The 21,265-nt window shown below is 42.7% G+C and overlaps 1 protein-coding gene across 2 annotated transcripts in view; it reads left to right on the top strand.

The window, feature by feature from the left end:
- JAKMIP2 (janus kinase and microtubule interacting protein 2) overlaps positions 1-21,265 on the top strand; it is a 114,034-nt gene that overhangs the window by 86,628 nt on the left and 6,141 nt on the right. For both annotated transcript variants that reach the window (XM_006028720.2, XM_025210153.1), the window contains exons 8-19: positions 1,517-1,573; positions 4,357-4,476; positions 5,561-5,689; positions 6,560-6,643; positions 7,683-7,745; positions 8,777-8,875; positions 15,077-15,175; positions 15,534-15,587; positions 16,866-16,931; positions 17,656-17,724; positions 18,870-18,947; positions 19,873-20,076. In XM_006028720.2, the coding sequence (XP_006028782.1) occupies positions 1,517-1,573; positions 4,357-4,476; positions 5,561-5,689; positions 6,560-6,643; positions 7,683-7,745; positions 8,777-8,875; positions 15,077-15,175; positions 15,534-15,587; positions 16,866-16,931; positions 17,656-17,724; positions 18,870-18,947; positions 19,873-20,076 (1,122 nt within the window). The remainder of the gene's footprint in view (positions 1-1,516; positions 1,574-4,356; positions 4,477-5,560; positions 5,690-6,559; positions 6,644-7,682; positions 7,746-8,776; positions 8,876-15,076; positions 15,176-15,533; positions 15,588-16,865; positions 16,932-17,655; positions 17,725-18,869; positions 18,948-19,872; positions 20,077-21,265) is intronic.

Below are 21,265 nucleotides of genomic sequence, written 5' to 3'. Positions count from 1 at the left end.
ACTACAGCAGCACAGAGCTCCACATGGGATGCAAAGCCTTCTTTGGAAGCTGGACAAATATTTGGGTGCGTAGCCCACACTGAGCTCTTTGTAGGGTGCAACAGAGCTTTCATTCAATATCAGGCACCTGTAGTGTTTCACAAACCAGTCTCATAAAATGAATGGGATCAGTAATATGGTTTCAAGATTCAATAACTTGGAAAAATATAAGCCTAAAACATATATAGAAGTTGCAGAATGTCTAGATTTATTCCAATTAGAATACAGTTTCAGAGTTCTGTATAGGGAAGGGAGAAAGAAATGAGTTTTGCAGATGGAATTTGAGGCAAAAAGGTGTAAGGAAGACAGAAAAACAAAGAAAACAGTTCCAAATGTTGTAAGCAGGAGATGAAAAGGCTTTGGGTGTCTGGAGACATGCCGGGAGGCTGCTCCAACACGCTGTAATTACAGCATGCCAGAGCAGACTCAATTAATCAAGTCTGCTGGAGCGTGCAATTAGCGTGCTCCGGCAGCCTCCGTGTCTCATGTATCAGCGTCCCCACACTTCAAAATCTAACATCTATGAATCTATGAAAATGGCAGGGGGGGTGCTTTAACTATAGCTCGCTGGATGACCTTTAGGACCCCTGCCACCATTTTGAAGTGCGGAGACGCTGATACACGAGACACTGGAGGTGCTTTAAGTAGAGTGGCTGTCAGAGCCACTCTAATTAAAGTGCCCCCTCCACTCCCAGAGCACATGTAAACACGCTCTTTGTGCCCACAGTGGCAAGACTGGTTCTAACAGATAGAACAGGAGTCCTAGCAAAGGCAAGTGTTCTCCCTTTCACTGTTCAGCCCTGCCTGTAACACTGTATGTTTGACTCTTGGGTACATTGAGGAGAGCAGATATTATAATCTCCTTAAGAAAAATACAAACGATACTATCCTCCAGTGTGACACAGGAGCCAATGTTGTTCAACAACTTTTCACTAGTAATTTGGTTGCAGCTCTTAATGTGAAATGTACCTTTCAGATATATTTGCATAATAATATGAAAGAAACATTCTAAAGAAGTCTTCTAAGACCTCTTTCCTACTTGGGACACAGATGTGAAGTAATCAGTAACACAGACTAATCATTTCAAAAGAAGAGACACTTAAGTAGCACATCTGCAGACAGGGCAAATAGTAAATTACAAACCTGCTGGGCCCCAGCAAACTCCCAAACCAAAGACTTCCATTTATTTCAGTGGGAGATTGATCAAGCCCTATTGTTTAATAAATACGCGTGGCAACAAGACAAGTATCTAGGACCTCTTTTCAGACACCCCCTACTGACCTTAGAGAACAGTTTTCTGCTTGATGCACATTGATATGGATCATCCATTTTCCCAAATGAACATGAGTTATTTGGAGTACACCGATTCACCTCATGACTGTGCATCTGAGTGTTTATGTCTGCATACAACTAGGAACTTTGCAACTAACTGCAAAAAACAGAAACTTTGCATCTAACCATTAACCTTATTTCTCAGGACAGGGAAAAGCTTATTCGTCGAAGGAAACATAAAAGAAGTTCAAAGCCCATTAAGGTAAGAGGAATACTACATTATTATATAGTGATGCCAGTGTGCTTTTCAGGATAATATATCATAATTATTGCAACTCAACAACACCTTTGAACACTCTCAGCAGTGGGGCTCATAAGAGTTTCAATTTCTTCAGGAAAATGTTTTCAATCCCTATTTCTCCAAGATCTATTTGAAAATGCCCATTTTGTTTTTAGTGGAGGTTTTTTTCCTTTATAGATCATATTAGATTTACTTGCCGCCATCTTTTCCATAAATACCATTATCAAGGCCTGTAGAGATTTATCTATGTCCCTAGAGACTCTCCACTCTACTTGCTTCTGTCAATTTATCCTAAACCTTCAGGGCCGATCCTGACATCCTTATTGAAGTAAAAGTCACGTTGACTCTCATTTTTACAAACTGAAATCTCTGGCCTAGATCTTGAGATGCAGCTGAGCAGCACTCAATTAATAACTCAGCTCTGTAGATACATGCAAAGGACTTAGGCCACTGTTATCTTGCCCTGATGCTGGATCTTGTCTAGTCTAGTCTAGTCCCTTGGCATATTTTAGAACATGCTGACCCACCAATTTGAGCCGGAATAAACTAATCCCAGCGTCACTGAATAGTGGGGTCCCCTAGGGCTCGGTCCTGGGGCCCACACTGTTCAACATCTTCATCAGCGACTTGGACGAGGGGGTGGAAAACACATTGTCCAAGTTTCCCGATGACACCAAGATGTGGGGAGAGGTAGGCACGCTCGAAGGGAGAGAGAGGCTGCAATTAGATTTAGACAGACTACAGAAGTGGGCAGATGTTAATAGCATGGGCTTCAATGTAGATAAATGCAGCATGCTGCACTTGGGGAGAAGGAATCCACAGCATACATACAAGCTGAGGAGCTCCCCGCTTGTGAGCACAGAGGCGGAAAGGGATCTCAGAGTCATTATTGACTCCAAGATGAACATGAGCTGCCAATGCCAGACTGCAGCCAGCAAAGCCAACCGCACCTTGTTGTGCATCCAAAGATGCATCTCAAGCCAGTCCAGAGAGGTGATACTCCCCCTCTACACAACATTGGTCAGGCCACAATTGGAGTACTGCGTCCAGTTCTGGGCACCGCACTTTAAGAAGGATGTGGCCTGCCTTGAGAGGGTTCAGAGGAGGTCCACCCACTTGGTTGGAGGGCAACAGGGCAGGCCCTATGAGGAGAGGCTGAGGGACCTGAACCTGTTCAGCCTCAGCAAGTGGAGGCTGAGGGAGGATTTGGTGGCTGCCTACAAACTCATTAGGGGAGATCAGCAGCAAATAGGAAGGGCCCTATTCCCCCAGCAGCACCTGGGGTGATGAGGAACAGTGGCCAGAAGCTGCTGGAGAATAGGTTCAGGTTAGAGATTAGGAGGCACTATTTCACTGTTAGGGTGGCTAGGATCTGGAACCAACTTCCTAGGGAAGTGATCCTCGCTCCTACCTTGGGTAAATTCAAAAAGAGGTTGGACAAACACCTGTCTGGGGTTATGTGATCCCAGTGTATGCTCCTGCCAGTGGTGGGGGGTCAGACTAGATGATCTGTTCAGGTCCCTTCTGACCCCAAACTACTATGAAACTGTCTACATGTGCGTTTAAGCATAGTAATTTACTACGCTGCCAGATACAGCTTGTATCTGACAGGACTGTCTGGCAACACAGTAAATTAGTCTGCTGTGCCCTAATTGCCGTGCATGTGTGGACAGTGATGCTTTACTGCACAGCAAATGATTTTGCTGTGCAGTAAAACATCTTGTGTAGATGCGTCCAGTATGTCCATATTTAACTTTATTTCTTCATAAATAAATGAAAAATTATCCCATGCAGGAGGATACAGCAGTGATCTTCATTTCTGAAAAATGTATGTGCACCAGAATTTCTTGGCATGTTCAGTTCATCCTTCTGCATGACTCAAATTCTGGGAATTCATTAGAAGGCTGTAATCTGACAGCATTAGAAGAAGAAAAATGCTCTACCGAAAGAGTGCATTTTAAATACTCATTGATCAGTCTGTCTTTATCACTACCATGCTTTGTGCCAAGTCTTAAATGCTGAAATCTGTGTCCTGAAACCCAAACCTGCTGGTTAAGCAGCTCTGCCATCTTAGGATATAACTCAGAATGTTTCTTTGGTGTCATTAATTCAGTGAAACAGTGGGATATTAGACACTACACACCCAGAACACGTATTGTAAAAAACATTCTCTGTAAGTCAGTCTTTACCGTAGTAGTGAAAACTAATAGGAAGTCTAATTCTCCTTTCCTTTATATTAGTTTTGTTAGTGTAAAGCCTTTCCCAAATATACATGTCAGGAACAGAAGAATTATGCCCATTGTCTCTTTTTTGCACAACAGGTATTTAATCGAACCGTATCTTCATGGGCCTAAATGTTGATGGTCTTGTTCTGAGCATTGTTATGTGATAGCAATGTACGAATTTATATCCTTCTAATGGGTGAAGAAGGAAATGCTGTTCTCATTAATTTTCTGATATGAGTCAGATCCTCAAATTGTGTGGTCAGTACAGCTCCATTGACTTCACTGGAGTAAAGTGATGTATACCAGCTAATAATTTGGACCTGTGCTTGAATCCTTCCAAACACATTTCCTGTTGGAGATATAAGCCTGTTGTCATTCTTTCATGTCTTGTGGCTCTTTACATTTTTAAAGTGCTTTCTGATGTGTGTTGGAACTGACTTATATTTTCCCGTTATGCAAACCCATGCTATTTGCCTCCAGAAGGCATTCAGAGCTCCCTGTGTTTTTTTCCTTCTTTAGAGACATGTAGTGGATACAGTTTTCGGGTATGATGATGATTCTATGGACTCAGAAACCTCATCCATGGCCTCATTTAGAACAGACAGAACACCAGCAACACCAGATGATGACCTGGATGAAGTAAGATTTCCTTTCCTCTCCACAATTTGAGCCAAACTTTCAAGAGAATAGGTGATTAGAATCCCCAAATATTTCAGATGCTTAGATTCACAAGCAGTACCGAGCTCTTCTGTAAATGCTGCCTCAGTTGTATGCTGAGATCTTGAAACCCAAACCCTGAAGAATTTTGAAAATCTAGCCTCTAGAACCTAGGATTTACTAATTTTGGATATGATTAAAAATAAATGAATATACAAATAGCCTGTAATTGCTAAGTTCAGATGCTTTTCTAAACAGTACTTTTAATTGATAATAGTCTGGTCAACAAGCTCATCAGTCACTTCCATCAGGCAGGAAATAGAGCCCTGAGTCTGTTCCTTTGGGTATTTCCTCAAGTCCTGATTTACAGTTCTCCTTGAATGTCCAAAACACTATCCACTCCTGTTTGATTTTGAGTCCAGTGGTTCTCAAGATTGTCACTAGACTCTTTTCATTAATTGACTTCACAGAAGCATGTTTCCCTTTGTAATGAGCCACAGCTGCATTTGCATACAAATACCTCGAATGTCATCAAAGATAGTACATGAGAGCCTTCAGCACTGAAAGCAAAAACCTTACCACCTGAGCTAAAAAGACAGGTACTTTAGTAGTGAGATGCTAGAGGACTGTCCAGTTGCTGGGAAAATCCACTAGCAAGGGTCAATCTCATGAACAAGTCTTTGTATCAAAAAATTAAAGATGCCAGTCATTGTAGAAGACACCAATTTCCCACAGTGTGGCAAGGAGTAGTGGAATTGTTTTTGTTTAGCATGGCTTATCTATTTGTGACCAAAGTAGCTAAATTTGAAGCAAAATTAACCCAAGGCCAGACTGACCATAATCTATGAAAATATAAAACTACATGTTTCATTTAGGTTTCTAAACTCAACACCCTTATTACCACTACAACACATGCATTAAAAAGCCATTTTAAATCAACGTTGGTTGTCAAGACATGGTGAAACTATAGACAGGAGTAACCATGAGAGCCCATTTTAGGCATTCCTTCCCTTTCCAGTGATCCTATGTTTTCTTCTTACAAAGCATCTTCATTCTGTTTCTTCAGAGTTTAGCAGTGGAAGAATCAGAGTTGCGATTTCGACAGCTAACAAAGGAATACCAGGCTCTGCAAAGGGCATATGCATTGCTCCAGGAGCAGACAGGGGGCATCATAGATGCTGAAAGGGAAGCCAAGGTCAGTATTTGTCTGGGGGAGGGAAAGTATTTAGCAGAAGCTAGAAAGCGGAGCATACAAGCGTCCCAAAGGGAAGAGTGAAGTAACATCTAAGGAATCAGAGCAGCATATTTGTGCAGTCTGATAGATGGCAGCATCACTTATTTGGCTGAGCCCATGTAAAAAGGGAGATTATTAAAGATGAACACAATGGATCAACTTGTAAGATGCCTTCCCCCCCACTGAGTCAGGATACCCTAAATTGATGTAGACGTGTCAAAGTGGAAGATCCTGTATAGTGGCATGTACAATTCCTCGTGTTGTGCAGGTGGCCACACAGGTTTTTGCAAGCACAGTGAATGTCTATAGGTTTCTGGGAGATCAAGCATTGCACCCTTCTTTGAAAATACATTTGAGAGTCTTTCAAATGGGGACATACTTTAGACAAAGTTGCAAATTATCTGTTACACTAAATCTTCCAATCCTGAAAGAGTCTCTATCTATAATGTGGGGGCTTATAAATTTCTTTCTCTTAACTTTTGCCTGGCTCATCTGTTTAGAATGTATTCTCTTCAGTGCCAGGACTACTTTTCCTAGTGTCTAATGCAGCTGTAATCTGGGTGGGCGTTACTGTAATACAAAAAATAAATAGTAACCGGGGCCTCATTCTCAACAGTGTATGCTCTTGTGACATCATTCATGGCAATGCCAAACAAATGCAAAAAGGGCATAACATGCAAATAAGTTAACACAGCAATGTTTATACATGTCTTATGGGTGTAAATAATGACATAGGACTAGGCTATCTCCTGTGTCCAGTTTCTCATCGTTGAAAATCCCCTCAGTACATTTCTTCTTTCTACTGTGTAATGATGTCACTGATTTTAATAGGCACAGGAGCAGCTCCAGGCAGAAGTCCAGAGGTATAAAGCTAAAATAGAAGATCTGGAAAAAACATTGGCACAGAAAGGACAGGTATATATTTTGCACTGGGCGTGAACTTCTGCTATTGTTGTAGCTAATCTCTGCTGCTGCATATTCATGAAGCTGGGCCATCAGTGTTCCTCTTAGGATATCACATTTGCATCAAGAATTTTGTAGCTATTCTGGACACTAACATAACCAGTGATCACTGAATTGTACTGAGGCAGAATGGATAGGTTAGCGTTTCGGGTACATACAGTGGGATTCGAGCAGAGTTGTCCATTCAAGAGAGACTATAGAAGTTTTAGTAGCAGTAGTTAGTAGTAGTCACTCAGGACTTGCACCCTTTTCTTGTCGCACACACAGAGGGGACACATTGTAGTAATAATATGTTGCATTTCTACAATTTTAAGCCTGGTTTTATGCTGGTAGTATCTCAGTTCATTGCTGTCAGTGGCATTATGCTGAGTTTACACTGATGTAACAGAACAGAATCTGGCCCTTAATTTTCAGATCTTTACAAAGCTCAGTTACAGTTTAGCTAAAAATTCTTGTAGAGTGCAGGTATGGGGATGCATCACTTCCGCCACGTTATAAAGGAGTCAAGTATGTCACATGTTAAATGCTTCCTAGTTTTCAGTATGGAACAATTTAGGACAGGGCATGAAGAACATTGAAAAAAATTGAAACTGCAATGAGAATTTGGACAGACAGTAAGGTTAATACCTATATCCCTGTGAACTGTATCAGAGCAAACACAGGTAATCAGAATCCCATTTTACAACCTACTACGGGAAAGCACAGTCACTAAAAACACTGTCCCTGACTACATAATGAACATTATTTCAATATAGACTTTCAGGGAGGTATCAGCTTCTAATGAAAAAGCCCAGGGGATTCAACAGTGTTGCTGCTAAATAATAGACTACCATATTGCTATGAAATACAACTGCTATAGAACATTTTACTACAGTATCTAAACGAAGTACTTGTGGCTTGTTTTAACAATCATGCTGAATTACATAATTCGTAGGCTAAGTATTGAAATAGTCACTTGATTCTTATTTATCAGTGTTACTTTATCAAACAGGACTCTCACTGGGTAGAAGATAAACAACTTTTCATTAAGAGGAACCAAGAACTTTTAGAAAAGGTATGCTCGAAATCCTCAAGTGTTGGTTTTTAAAGAGGTGACATGAAATACCTTCACATTCAGGATGTGCAATTTGGATTTGTGAATTTAATGAATGAACAGTGAGCAGGTTCTGCTTTAACTCTTTCATCTTCATTAATGAACTGTGGTTCTGTTTTTGTGGTACCCACTCCTGGGACAGAAACAGCCTGTTGTGTTGCATTAGGCTAAGCCTTTACCATTGCTACTTCAGGCAGGATATTTTGAACTCATGCTTCTAGAGGTGAAAAGCTAATGCTTCTTAAAATAAAAAGCACTGGCAGGCCAATACTATTTAGAACAGATTTATGTATAGGGAAAAGTTTACAGACCTGAGCCAGAAGTACATAGTAACTCACTCTACTTTTAGAGTGGTGTCCTCAAGCAGCTGCCTTATTCCAGGCAGGCTATTTCCTAAACCAGAAGTTGCATATCCATATTAAGAGACCACTTCAGGTGAGTTAATTAGCATCACTGATTGGCAGAAATCAGCTCACCATAGCACTGCTTAGATATGGCTGTAATGCTTCCAGTTTAGAAGCAGACCCACCCAGAGAGGTGCAGCAGGCTCTAGAGCATAGTAAGCTTGCTGTACAGATGTGGCTTTAAAAGCTTATTTCCGATTGACTTGCAATGGATCTTAAGCCTTCTCAGTTAGTTTATCCATAATCTTCACGGATGAGATTTTCAAAAGAACCTGAGTGAAGTGCCCACCCTCCATTGAATTATGGAGGGTTTAGTGTTCCTGATTTCTTTAGTTCCCTTTGCAAATCCCAGCCTACTCATTTTATGACCTATATAGCGCATGTGTGTATGTGTGTTCGGAGTTCATCCATAAAATAAAGGCCCGTCAAGGTAAAACAGCAGCCATGGAGGAGACATCTTGCTCTTTTGGCTTGTTCACTATTTTAATCCTCTCTATTCTGTGAGATGCTGCTTCCTCTCTGTTTCACAAAAAGATTCGGTGTTGTTATAATGACGGCACAAATCATGAATTCAAATATTTCTACCAGATAGAAAAGCTGGAAGCAGAAAACAGCCGCTTACAGCAGGAGCTTCAGGATGCACGAGACCAGAATGAGCTGCTGGAGTTCCGGAACCTCGAGCTTGAAGTAATGACCAGTCACTCCTCGCGGTGGGACCAGGGGTGCCAATTGAAACCCAAAATGCCTGTGAATTGGACTTTGAATTTAAGCAAGGGATTACTCCAGTTTAAAATGAGTGTAACAGAGTGGTGAATCAGGTGCAATATTTCTAACTAGCTGAAACCCGCAAAACATTTGCAAATTAAATTTTGATTGCAGAAGTGACCCCAGGGGGCACCACTGCCATGGAGGAAAGCACCAACTTCCCACCCCCATTCCCCCACGCAGCTCAGGGGCTGCATTACATGGTGGCAGCATTTCATGGGAAAAAAAGCAGTGAGGGGCCTGATCTTTTTTTTCCTCCTGGAGGCTGCCTGCATCTCTCGCAGCCGGGAAGTGAGCCGCCAGCAGGTTGCACTGCCCCTGAGCTGCAGGGCACCCCAGTGCTTCCCTACATGGTGGCGGCACCCCCTGGGCAGTACCCACCTGCTGGTACCCTGCCCGGGCAGTCCCAGGGGGCACCACCACCACAGAGGGAAGCACCAGGGACCCCAGCAGCTTGCGCCCTGGTCGCAGGAGAAGTGGGCAGGCTCTGGGGAAAAAACAAAAAGGATCAGGCCCCTCACCACTTTTATTTTTTCCTTCGGTAGAGCCTGCCCACTCCGCGGTGGCGGGGCCCAGTGCTTCATTCTAGCTCTGACTTAAATGCAGATATGTCTGAAATGCCTCAGGATCTTCTGTAATAACAACACACTTACTCTGTCTATTCAGAGCGCTCTGATTGATTGTTTCAGTAAGCTGCCAAGGCAACCAATCAGAGTGCCTCAGACAAACAAAATAGCCTATTATTAGTATAGATTAGAGACAGAAATGGCCAAAATCCCAGATCTCATAATATCTCCTGTATTTTATGAATGGTCAGGCCTGGGTTTATCCAGCATGCTTCCCCTGAGCCTCACATGGTGTCAAAAGCAAAAGCTAATTGACTTGAATGATATCCAGTGGGCCTGTGCGAAGCAGCAAGTATTTGATTCAGCTTCGGATTCAGCCAATTCAGAAGGACAGTGTTTTGATTTGGTGATTCAAATCACTGTCCCAATTCGATTCGGCCCATTTGGACTCAGAGATTCGGCCACCAAATTGGGCCAAATCTCCTCTGAATCAAACAGGCGGCAGCAGCAGTGTCAGTGGTGGGGTGTGGTGGCAGCAAGTGGGGCCCCAGCCTCCACCCACTCCTGCTGCCCCACCCAGCCCCAGCATCCCAGTACTTTAAAAAAAAAAAAAGCCCCGCCCCCACCGGCTGCCACAGAGGCAATTGGAGCCTCTGGGAGCTCATGGCAGAGCCTTCCCATGCAGCAGGGGGAAGCAAGGATCAGCCCCCACACCTGGCACCCACACGGCAGCTATCGCATCACACAGGTGCAGCACAGCTCAGCAGGGCGCTGTGCACTGTCCCGGAACTGGAGCAGCTCCAGCAGTCATCCAGAACCCAGCAGTGCTGAGCCCGAGTGGCCCCAGCTCCCAGACAATGCACGGAGCCCTGCAGCACCCTGCCCAGCTGCACTGCACCCGTGATGCAACAGCTGCCTCAAGTGCCAGGTGGGGAGGGGGGGCGATCCCCACTACCCCACCCTGCATGGGGGGGCTCTGCCACAAGCCCCCAGAAGTCCTGATTGCTGCTGCAGCCAGTGAGTGCAGGGCTTTTTTTTTTTAAGTGCTGGGATGGCAGGGCAGCCATGGGGTGGGGAAGTGGGTGGTGGCTGGGGTGGGGAGAGCGCTCAGTGGTGCTGGGGGAGCCAGCAGGGGATGGGACTGGGTGGAGGTCCACCCATGGTCCCCTCCCCCCTCCTCCAGCCCTCCTGCCCCCTACTTATCAGCACGGAGTCCGGGTCCAGTTCCCTGTGGTGGCGAGCAGGGACCGCCTGAAACTCCAAATCAATTAGGAGGCTTCTAATTAGACCTTTTAATGTGTCTTCCAATTCAGTTCGGATTTGGAGATTCAGCCCCCAAATCAGGCCGAATCTCCTCTGAATCAAATCAGCTACCAAAGCTTTGCAAAGCCTTGGTATCCAGGTTGTAGCCATATTGGTCTGGAGGCAAAAGGAATCAAAACTTATGGAAGAGGCGATCTCTTTTATTAGACCAACTAGATATTTGCAACCAAGTTATATGTATCTGAAAGCTTTCAGGCACAGTCACCCTTCATCAGGCATAGGAGAGAGCAGAGAGTGTATAAATTGACTTGAATGTTGCTTTGCTAGTTCACTTTAGTGGAGGATGTAGCTTTCTGATTTTTTGGTTCAAGCTGCTCTTGTCAAGCTTGACAAGATAGTCTTGCTTTTATTGCAGGTTTGAAGTAAAGATGCCGAACATAGGTCCTGATCTATAAAGCAATACAACTGAACAGCTCTGCATATAGCAGTCTATTGAGATATCAATACTAAAATTGCCATATGATACATGCTCAGTGGCTGACACTGTCACATCATGCCATGAGTAAGTTCTCATGGCATGTAAAGAACTTACTCATAGCATGATGTGACAGTGCCAGCCAGTAAGCACTTATCATGTGCTATAGACCATTTGTGAAACAGAGCCATGTAATTAGAGCAAGGGTCTAAGGGTATAAACAGACATTGCCAAATGAAGCAGATCTGCGGTGCCAGGATGTGCCATCACTTTGTTGGGCAAAACACGTTGCCCATTGTCCCACATATTGATCCTACGGGACAACAGAACAGTGGTCTACACAGCAGCCTGTAGGTTTTCCTGGTTAAAAATGCTCTTGTCTGATCTGCTATGCCTCTGAGCAGAAACTAACTGAAGAAGTGTTGGGTGAGAGAGAGAAAAACACAAGAGGGAACATGATCTAACTTAGGTGTATCATACTTTCCAGGAAGAGGGGAACTGTTGATCCAAGTCCTTGTTCACTGGTCCACTATACATATCTTAAATCAAGCAGTCAGTGGATAAAATGCATAAACAGGCCAGGGAGTAGGGACCAGAATCCAGAGCTCCCAGGTGTGTCCTAATCATGAGGCTACAAAGTGCCACACACAGGGCACGTCTACATATGCATTAAGTGCATTAAGGCACTTTTTCTAATGAGCATTACATTTAGTACCTCCAGAAGTACTAAAGAAATGTGCATTAGGCCGCCTTAATGCGCAGTTATGAATGCATATGGTTTTTAAGTGGCACTTAATGTACAGTAGCCTATTTTACTATGCATTAGCCTAATTGCACTTTTTTATGTGACGCTTTAATGTGAAGTAAAATAGGTTACTGTGCATTAAAATGCATGTGTAGACACATCCACAGGATGCATCTGCGTATGAGCTTTACTGCAGAGTTGACTAATTAGGTGCACAGTAATGCGTCAGCATCCACACATGTTCTGGTATTAGGGTACAGTAAATTTACTGCAACTGCCCTCCATCAACTGCGTTGTGGTGCTGAGCAGCCCTAATATGCCCTAATATGCCCTACCCACACCACTGCCCCTCATTCCCAAGCCACAGCCCCCCAGCCCTGCTGGTGCCCCTCACTCCAAACCCACAGCCCCTGACCCTGCCAGTGCCCTGCCCTCCAAACCCACAGCCCCCTGGGCCCTGCTGGTGCCCCTCACTCCCCACCCACTGCCCCCTGACCCTGCTGGTGCCCCTCACTCCCCACCCACAGGTCCCTGCTCCCCCTTGCCCTATTGGAGGGGTCCCCCAGCTGCCAGAGCTGCAGGGCCAGGGACCTGGATCCTGAATGAGCCCCAGTTGCTGCCTATGGGAAGTGGTGGATGCTGCAACAGAGTAGAGCATGGAGCCTGGCTTCCCCTTCCCCCATGGGCCACATGGCTGTGGGAGAGGGAGTGGATGCAGGCTGGTGACTCTGGGCTTGGGGCTCCCTGCCCTGATGCCCTCCCCTGGGGGCCTCTGCAGCCTAGTGGGCAGGGCAGAGCAGGGTAGGGAGGCTCAGTGCCACCGCTGGGAGCCCAACACTGCCATGGCAAGGTGCCCCCTACCCGCCTGGAAGCAGTGGGGCAGGCGGTGCATAGTTGTGCCCCCTGCTGCTGCTGGGCAAGAGGGGACACCTTGCCCTTGCGCAGGGCTCCCGGCAGTGGGATCATGCCTCTCCACCCCATTCTGCTCTGTCCTGCCGCACCTGGTCCTGCCCACTGGGCTGTAGAGGCTCCTGGGGGGGAGGGCAACAGGGCAGGGACCCCTGAGCCTGCAGTGGGCATCCCGCATCCACCCCCACCTCATGCACAAACAGGAAGCTGCAGGAGCTGTTCTCATGCTGCTTGGCTGCGGTGTGCATGTGTGCACACACATGCACGTGGAGCCTCCCGCCTGATCGCCCTCCTCCCACACCCCTCAGCCCCTTGCAGGTTGGAACTCTGCCAGCCCGCAAGAGGAAACCTGCCCTTTCCACATTTTTCTCCTTAAAATGAGAAAATCCATGTTTTATTGCATTTTACCATGGTGAACAGAAAACCTGGATCCCTGGTCATGACCTAGGCACTCAGCTACTCAGCCTTGATAAAGCTGGGGGAGTTTGGACATGCATTGAGGAATAGCTCTGGGTATGGGGGAACTTTAAAGTGAGAAAAATAAGGTATCTCTGATGGTTAGGTGCCTTCAGGGATAGAGAACAGCTGAGCAGAGGTTTTCTTGATCATTTTAGGCTTCAGTTTCAGATTCCCATTTTTGGCACCTTTTCTTTGCATTTGACTCATACTGGTAGTTTATTTTCATGATTCTTAATTCATGACTCCTAGCATCTAATGATGTGTGTTGTCATGTTTGTGATTTGGCCCACAAAATCTTATGTCTCTCTGATTTAGCTAGTCTACAAGGTCTTTACCCTGCATTTTGCCTAACATGGCTGGCTAACTACCTCTCTTTACCCAAATTTACATAGTTCTTTAAGGGTCTGGTTTGAAGATGGGTAACAAGTATTAAAAGGTGCTTGAAGTTGCAAAATGTCAGGTTCGTTGTCATGTGTAGCAAGGTGAGCTTATATTTCCCTTTATAGTAGTGAATCTGCAGTTATATTTAGCTGAGCTGACTTTGCTTATTGACTCAAAGCCCTTCTTTGTTTTGGATTTTCAGCAGTATCTTTGTTTTATTGTTCTGCTGCAGATTTCAGTTAATGCTTAGGGCTTCATTTGCTCATAATTCAGAGCTTGGTGATAACTCACCTCCTTCTCTAATTCAGAGTTGTGACAGTTCCTTGATTATGAATCTTTCCTAGAGCTTTAGCTGACAGCTGTGTTTCTGTTTGGTTTAGAAGTAAATTGAAAAATCACTCAATTAAGTGCCCAAAACACTAAAATATGTTTTCAAGTTAAAACTGGGCCCCACTCCATTCCCTTCTAAGCACAGGAACATCTATTTACAGACTTTCTTCTCTTGGATTAAGTCCTTCAGAGCTGAGCAAGTATTGCAAAATATTCATATAAATGGATAAAGGCCAATTTTGAATTTGTTGCTCTCAACAGGTATTATAATTAATAAGTTTATAAGAATGAATACTCCCAGGAACAACAATTTTTAACAAAATAAGAGAATTGTAAATATAAGTATTTTCATCAGAAACCTTGGCTGCCTGTACATGTGCTGGTTCGCACTCCAATTACAACACATCAGAGCAGACTCGATTAATCAAGTCTGCTCTGTGTTCTAATAAGAATGCTCCAGCATGGCCTCATCCTCACATGTATATGCTCCTGCAGGTTTAAAAATGGCCACTGGGGTGTTTTATCTAAACCTTATCAAATGAGGTTTAGATAAAGCATTCCATGGCCATTTTTAAACTTATGGGGGCTTAATACACATGATGGTGAGGTGTTTTAATTAAAGTGACTCTCTGGGAACTCCTCTGAAATACCCCACCCCCATCCCCAAGCACATATATAGGCTGCTCTAATTAAAACACCTATCTTAGGGTTATGCTCATCTAATCAAGGGATAGAAACATAGCATATAACCAGTGCATGCAATTACAATCAATCAACACAGCTTGAATTTTGAATATTAAATGCTGCTTAGCGCATTGATTTTTTTTCCCATCATAATTAAATTACAGTGGAGTTGGGTTTTTTTTATGAGATAAAGAACATATAGCCTGCAAAGCATGAACATTTAGGGAATAGAATTGTTTAGTCAGTACATGTTCACCTACAAAGTCCATTATTCCAACACATTTTCATGTGTGTTTCCACTTTAATTAAAGGAGAGAGAAAGACGGTCCCCACCATTTAATCTCCAAATCCACCCATTCTCAGATGGTGTAAGCGCTCTCCAGATCTACTGTATGAAAGAAGGTGTGAAGGTATGTTAACATTATTCTAGACAGAGCATTTAGCCCCACCTCTGTTTAAAGCTGTCCAGCAAATCCCATTTTGTAAGACTCTGTTTTTCATTTCTCATAACTTTAACTATTCAGGTTCTATATCAAGTAAGAATTTGAGGTGTCACAGAAAACTGAGAATACGGTCTATAGTTACAACCATAATGGTAGTCCTTGATTCAAAATGTGGTGATATCAGCAAAGTCTGAAAACCATTGACATTGGATGGCTGTCCTTCAAGATAATGTTAAATGTTCTGTTGCTCTTAGCCATGTTCATGGAACCAATCACCACCACCCTAACGAAGTGTGCAGGTCACACCTTTATGTTCTTTTTGTAGGACGTCAGCATTCCAGACCTCATAAAGCAATTAGACATCTTGGGGGACAATGGGGTAAGTCAAAGTATAAAGTATTTTTCCCGATATTCTCATATTTTGCTAGTAAAACAGGAGAAAATTTTGATAATACATTTCCCACAGCACAGTTGTTAGTCATGTAATGTAAGGATTATGCTATTAAAGAGACTTGTTATTCTACAAACCACTAGGTTACCAAATTGAATATAGCTTTGGTTTAAAACTCATTGGTGTTTGGAGGCCATAAATTGCCTTTATTAATAGAATTGGTTTGTCTGAGTTGGCTACATTTGCTACCCTGGTAATATTTGCTGGCAAATTCAGGTGAGAGATGTAGGATTAAAATTATGAGAATGTGTCCTACCACATGGACTCACGGTCCTACCAAAACTGGGTTTAGGAATTTGTCTTTGTAAGGAATCAGTGCAATGCTACTGCTTATTTGGTCTTGCCAAACAAATAAATAAAAAATACCTATCTCCAGGACTGCCTTATAACATAGTTTACTTTAAGAAACTGTATAAGAAAAAAATGAAGAACATATTAATCAATAATCAAGTGTCAGCCTGAGTTTCCTCTTACATATGCTGATGGAATAACTACACCAAAGCTAATAAAGTTACATCAGTATAAAACCAGTGTTTCTGAAGCAGAGCTATCCTATTTACTCTGAATCTAGTTCTATCCCATGTTTCACATAACATACCATTTTACTGAAGTGTCCAGTCAATCTGATTATCATTATTCCAAGAGAGGACTCCCTTTAATGGTAAAGGTTGGGATTTGCAAAGGGTCCCCAGAGAATTAGGCACTTGCTTTACTCTGAATTTTACTGAAATTTGGATACCTGCCTCTACTCAGTTCCTTTGAGGATCCTAGACATAGTCTGTAGTCTGTGTACTCAATAGCCATGTCTACACGAGATGCTGACTGTGCAGTAGCCTGATACTACTGCGCAGTAGTGTTGCATGGCAAAAACTGTGACGTGATGCTGCTGCACAGTAGTATTAGGTTACTGCACATTAGCATCACAAAAACGGTATTCGTTGGCACTGCTGCATAGTAACTCAGGTTACTATGCAGTCATTTAGGACTTGTATAAGCAAGCCCTAAATGACTGCATAGTAACAACTACACAGTCAGCATTTCATGTGGATGCAGCCAGTTTCTACTACTACTGTTAATTTGCTCTGTTAATTTTATGTTAAATGCAGAGTGAGAATGGAGCTTAGGAAGATTTTCTTCTAAAATACTAAATATATTTGAAAAAAGGATATCACTTACCTGATTTGCCTTTTTTTCTTCCATTTCCAGAATTTAAGAAATGAAGAGCAAGTGGCCATAATTCAAGCGAGTACTGTACTATCTCTGGCAGAAAAGGTACAATTTGTGTTACTTGTCTCTCAAGAATGAATAAGGACTGCACTGTACTAGTTCAGCTATATCATCAGACTGCATTTTGTAGATTCATCTCAAACCATCAAGAGATTGCCTTCCCTGACATAATTAATACCATTTCCCAAAATGAATCATGCTGTATTTCCAATAGTAGATTTTGCTGGTATTACTGCGTGTACCTTAGGGCTTAAGCTGCTACAGAAATTGAAAAAAAATCACCTCACTAACTGACATTACTCTGCAAGCAGTGTAGACATGGCCTATGGTATACATTTAGAAGAACTATAGTAGACACAAAACTAGTTAACCATACAAGATGAAGCCAGCAGTGGACACAAGGCTTTTAAAGCCCATTAAAAGATGTAATTCCCATTGAAATAGGTACTGTGTGTCTAGATCTCCTACCCTGTTTTGCAAATCTCAGCCAATTTGTGTTTTTAACATGATTCATTTTCATAATTTAAGTGAGGATTGAAGGAAATATGGCAGAGACAATAGCCAGCTTTATAGCACTCAGGGTAGTCAGCCAAGCCAGCTTTCAAATTATTCTCCAGTAATGGAGCACAGGCTTAGTGAGGACCAGGATTTGGTGTTCAGGTTACTGAATTCACATAAACTGTCTGATGGGGCCCCTGTGCCGGCTTTGGAATTAGACACGTTAGCTGAACATGTTGTGGGTCACATCTCTGTGTTGTGTGCCCTCTAGTGGATCCAGCAAATTGAAGGAGCTGAAGCTGCTCTGCACCAGAAGATGATCGAACTGGAAAGTGACATGGTAAGCACATGTCTTAACATAACAGTTCACTGGAAATGGCAAATTATTTGATGCCTCTGTGGGTTAGGAAAAAAAGATGTCTTGCTAAGTAAAGAGAATTAAATCTGCCCGATTTCTGTGAATCCTTAAAATGGTTGCTGCTACAACTTTGTTTTGTGGCAGGGTGAAATGGGTTGGGGGGGGGTTGTTTTGTTATTAAATAATATAAATTAATTTGACTGCCATCGCTGATCCTGTTTGCAAATTCTTGCCCTTTGTGGTGTTGATTGTTTGTTGCTGTTGCATACATGGAGTCCAAAAGTTGCTGGGTGCTTTTCTGACATTTTAAACATGCATTCATTGCCGCATAACATTCACAGTTTAAATATTGTGAAGGCATTTACTGCATGCATCAATAAGAGGAAAAAACATTAATGATAACATTATTTTCTTTCAACATGATTTAAGCCCTCAACATTCTAAGGGCAAGACATTCCTAGCCAAATTGAGTTTAATAAAGTGAAGTTACTTTCTGATCTCATTTTCCTCCTCCTTAACTGGAAGTAATGTGCCTGAAAATGAACAAGTTTTAATGTAATGCAGAATAATCAAAGTGGTTCAGATTCTGCACCTCAGGTTTGTATACACTCAAAATTAATTCAAACTAAGGTACGGTGTGATTTAAAACTCAATGGCTATTCCAGAATAACTCTACAATGTAGACACACTTAAGTCTTGTTACTGTTTTAAATTTAATTCACTTTCTCACTTATTCTGGAAAAAGAATGTCCAAACCTGGAGTTGTTCAGGATTATTTATTCCAGACAAGGTATCTTAGAATAACTCCATATGAAGATGAGGCTTAAATTATGTGGCTGTAATTCCAATCAGTTCCACTGAGGACACCCAAGACACCTAGGAGTTGCTAAAGAGTACATTTTAGCACATTTTAGGTGTACCATAATAACAAAGGAGCCACACTTGTTTTTCCTTCATGCTTTGTTAGATAGGATTCAAGTATTTACAACCCTGCAAAGACTCCATTACTGATGGATTTCATGTATTCCTGTCCCCATTAGACATCTGTACTTGATCAACAAATATTTCCCACAGCCTTTGGAGTAACTAATTCATCTTTTTTCTATCAAAATGATCCTGCCCTATAGGAGCAGTTTTGCAAAATAAAAGGTTATTTGGAGGAAGAATTAGACTACAGGAAGCAAGCTCTTGACCAAGCATATATGGTATGTACAAAGAAAATAGCTACAGCACGTTGGCTAATACCAAAAGAGGGCACAGATTTCTATTGGTACAGCAGGATAGGAGGTCTTGCTCATTCTTCCTAACACATTAAAGTTGCTTTTCTCCACTCTGCCAAACCCCAAGGTGCATTCTGTGCAGTCACAATATAGCTTTGGCCTCTTCACATCTGAAAAAGTCAAGATACCCCATAAGAGAAAATCTTCTTTGAGTTAAAAATACTTATTCAGTGGTATCATCCTTCCCAATGGAGTCAGTATTAACCACTGAAACTAGTCACATGCCACAATCTTAAAACAGCCAGTTTAGCAAGACGATAACATTGCATATTTTGATCAATTTTATTGGTGAAGTTCTGGCACAGCAAAGCCCATACTACTTAGTTGTCATACCTGTAGTATGCAAATTTGAATTGTTTATGTTTAGAAAGTCATGAGCAAGCAGTGCAGAGCTACCCAACCCATTACCAATGATCACACAAGTTGATTAGCAGAATTAAGGTTTGCAAGAAAAATGTGGATCATGATGTGCTGGTCTTTGACTTGGGAGCACAGTTTAAAAGTGGGTAAAAAAATTCACCTTTTGGAAAGTTGGAGTTTTCATCAATATTTCCAACTGTAATTAAAACAGCCAAATATTTAGGTCAAAATATGCATTGCCATTTCATCCCAGCTTTGCTTGAAACACACCAAGATTGAAAATTTCAGTGAAAGTTGTCACTGAAATTCCATTGAAGCAAAGCCTGGATATTTTTCAGGATCACTTGTCCTGTTCTGCTTTTCTGTCTGGCGCACACTTCACAATCTTCTTTTGTAGAGGTGCTGTTAGCTCTGACCAAAAAGAAGAATTCCCACCTGCATTTTATAAGATAGCATGTCTCTAATCAACTTTTGATGTTACATCGACTAGAGAATCCAGGAGCTTGAAGCCACCTTATACAATGCTTTACAGCAAGAAACGGTGATAAAGTTTGGGGAACTACTAACAGAAAAACAACAGGAAGAGCTGAGGACAGCTGTGGAGAAGTTAAGACGGCAGATGCTGAGAAAAAGCAGAGAATATGACTGTCAGATTCTTCAGGAGAGGATGGAGCTTCTGCAACAAGCCCATCAGGTAGGACACAATGACTAAAGTCATAGATAAAAATTAAATCCATATGGTTTTTCTGTATCAGAAGACATTATGTCCTTGTCTCAAACTTTGCATGAGAGATCCAGGTTCAGTTATTCAGCCTGATACATTTTTTTAGCTCTTGGCTGGGTCTCTTCTGTGTCTGCAATTCCATACGAACTCATTTGTGAAAGCAGTTGGCATATTTTGGCGCTCTATTTCCAAGAATCTAGACTTGTAACACAAATTTTAAAAAACTGTTATTGGTCTCAGTACAGGAGAAAGTGGGTGAGTCTACATGTTCATTATTCAAGTATTCACATAATTACAGGTACTAACTTAATGTGCTGTAAGTAGCGCTACTGTGCATTAGCGCTTACGCACGCTTTTTTTGGTGATGCTAATGCGCAGTAGACTAATTCTACTGCGCATTAGCATGGGTTTTGCCTGTCACGCTGATGCATAGTCGAATTAGTCTACTGTGCTTGTGGAGTCTCATGTAGACGCGCCCACTGAATACAGTTCTCTGGCTGGTGTTATAGAGAAGATCAGACTAGAGGATCCAGTCTTAAAAATCAATGAAGTTGCCTCGCAGTCAAAAGACCAACATATGCTGTGTAACAGCATCTGAGTTTGATACGAACAGAGCACAGTTCTAGTCCTGACCCTCAAAATATTAGATTGGATTAATTATTAAAAAAATCTAATTTTCTTTGGTGTTTCTACCCTCCCCTGCCCCCTACCCCCAAGTCTTTTTCTGTTCTTTTCACCCAAAGTGAGTGATTGCTAAGGTGTATCTCTGGACCATAAGTATTGTATGTCCTTCTCAAGGATCACTGCAAGTGTTATGTATGCCAAGTTTTTAGAGGTACACCAATACATTGGTTCGACATCAATCGGCACCAATATAAAGAAAATTTGCTGTGTAGGAAATCGGTGTGATGTGGCCGATAATGTGGTCGATAAATGTCCCATGCATGCGTGCAGCCACATGTTGGTGGTAAGGAGCTCAACCCACCAGCTTGGAGAGCTATGTGCAGCTCATAAGTCTGTTGTGGTAGACAGGGAAGGGGGAGGAAAGGGGCATGGGGGCGGCAGATCAAGGCCCCCGCAGTGAGGAAAGGAGTGAGGCTGGGGTTGGGGTTGGGGCTGGGGCAGGCTCTGTCCAGCTGGGGCTGCGAGGGATGCAGGA

Source organism: Alligator sinensis, unplaced genomic scaffold (genome assembly GCF_000455745.1).
Source record: "Alligator sinensis unplaced genomic scaffold, ASM45574v1 scaffold360_1, whole genome shotgun sequence".
Classification (NCBI taxonomy): domain Eukaryota; kingdom Metazoa; phylum Chordata; order Crocodylia; family Alligatoridae; genus Alligator; species Alligator sinensis.
The sequence above is the reverse complement of the archived record's forward strand: the minus strand, read 5'-3'. Positions and strand labels throughout refer to the sequence as shown.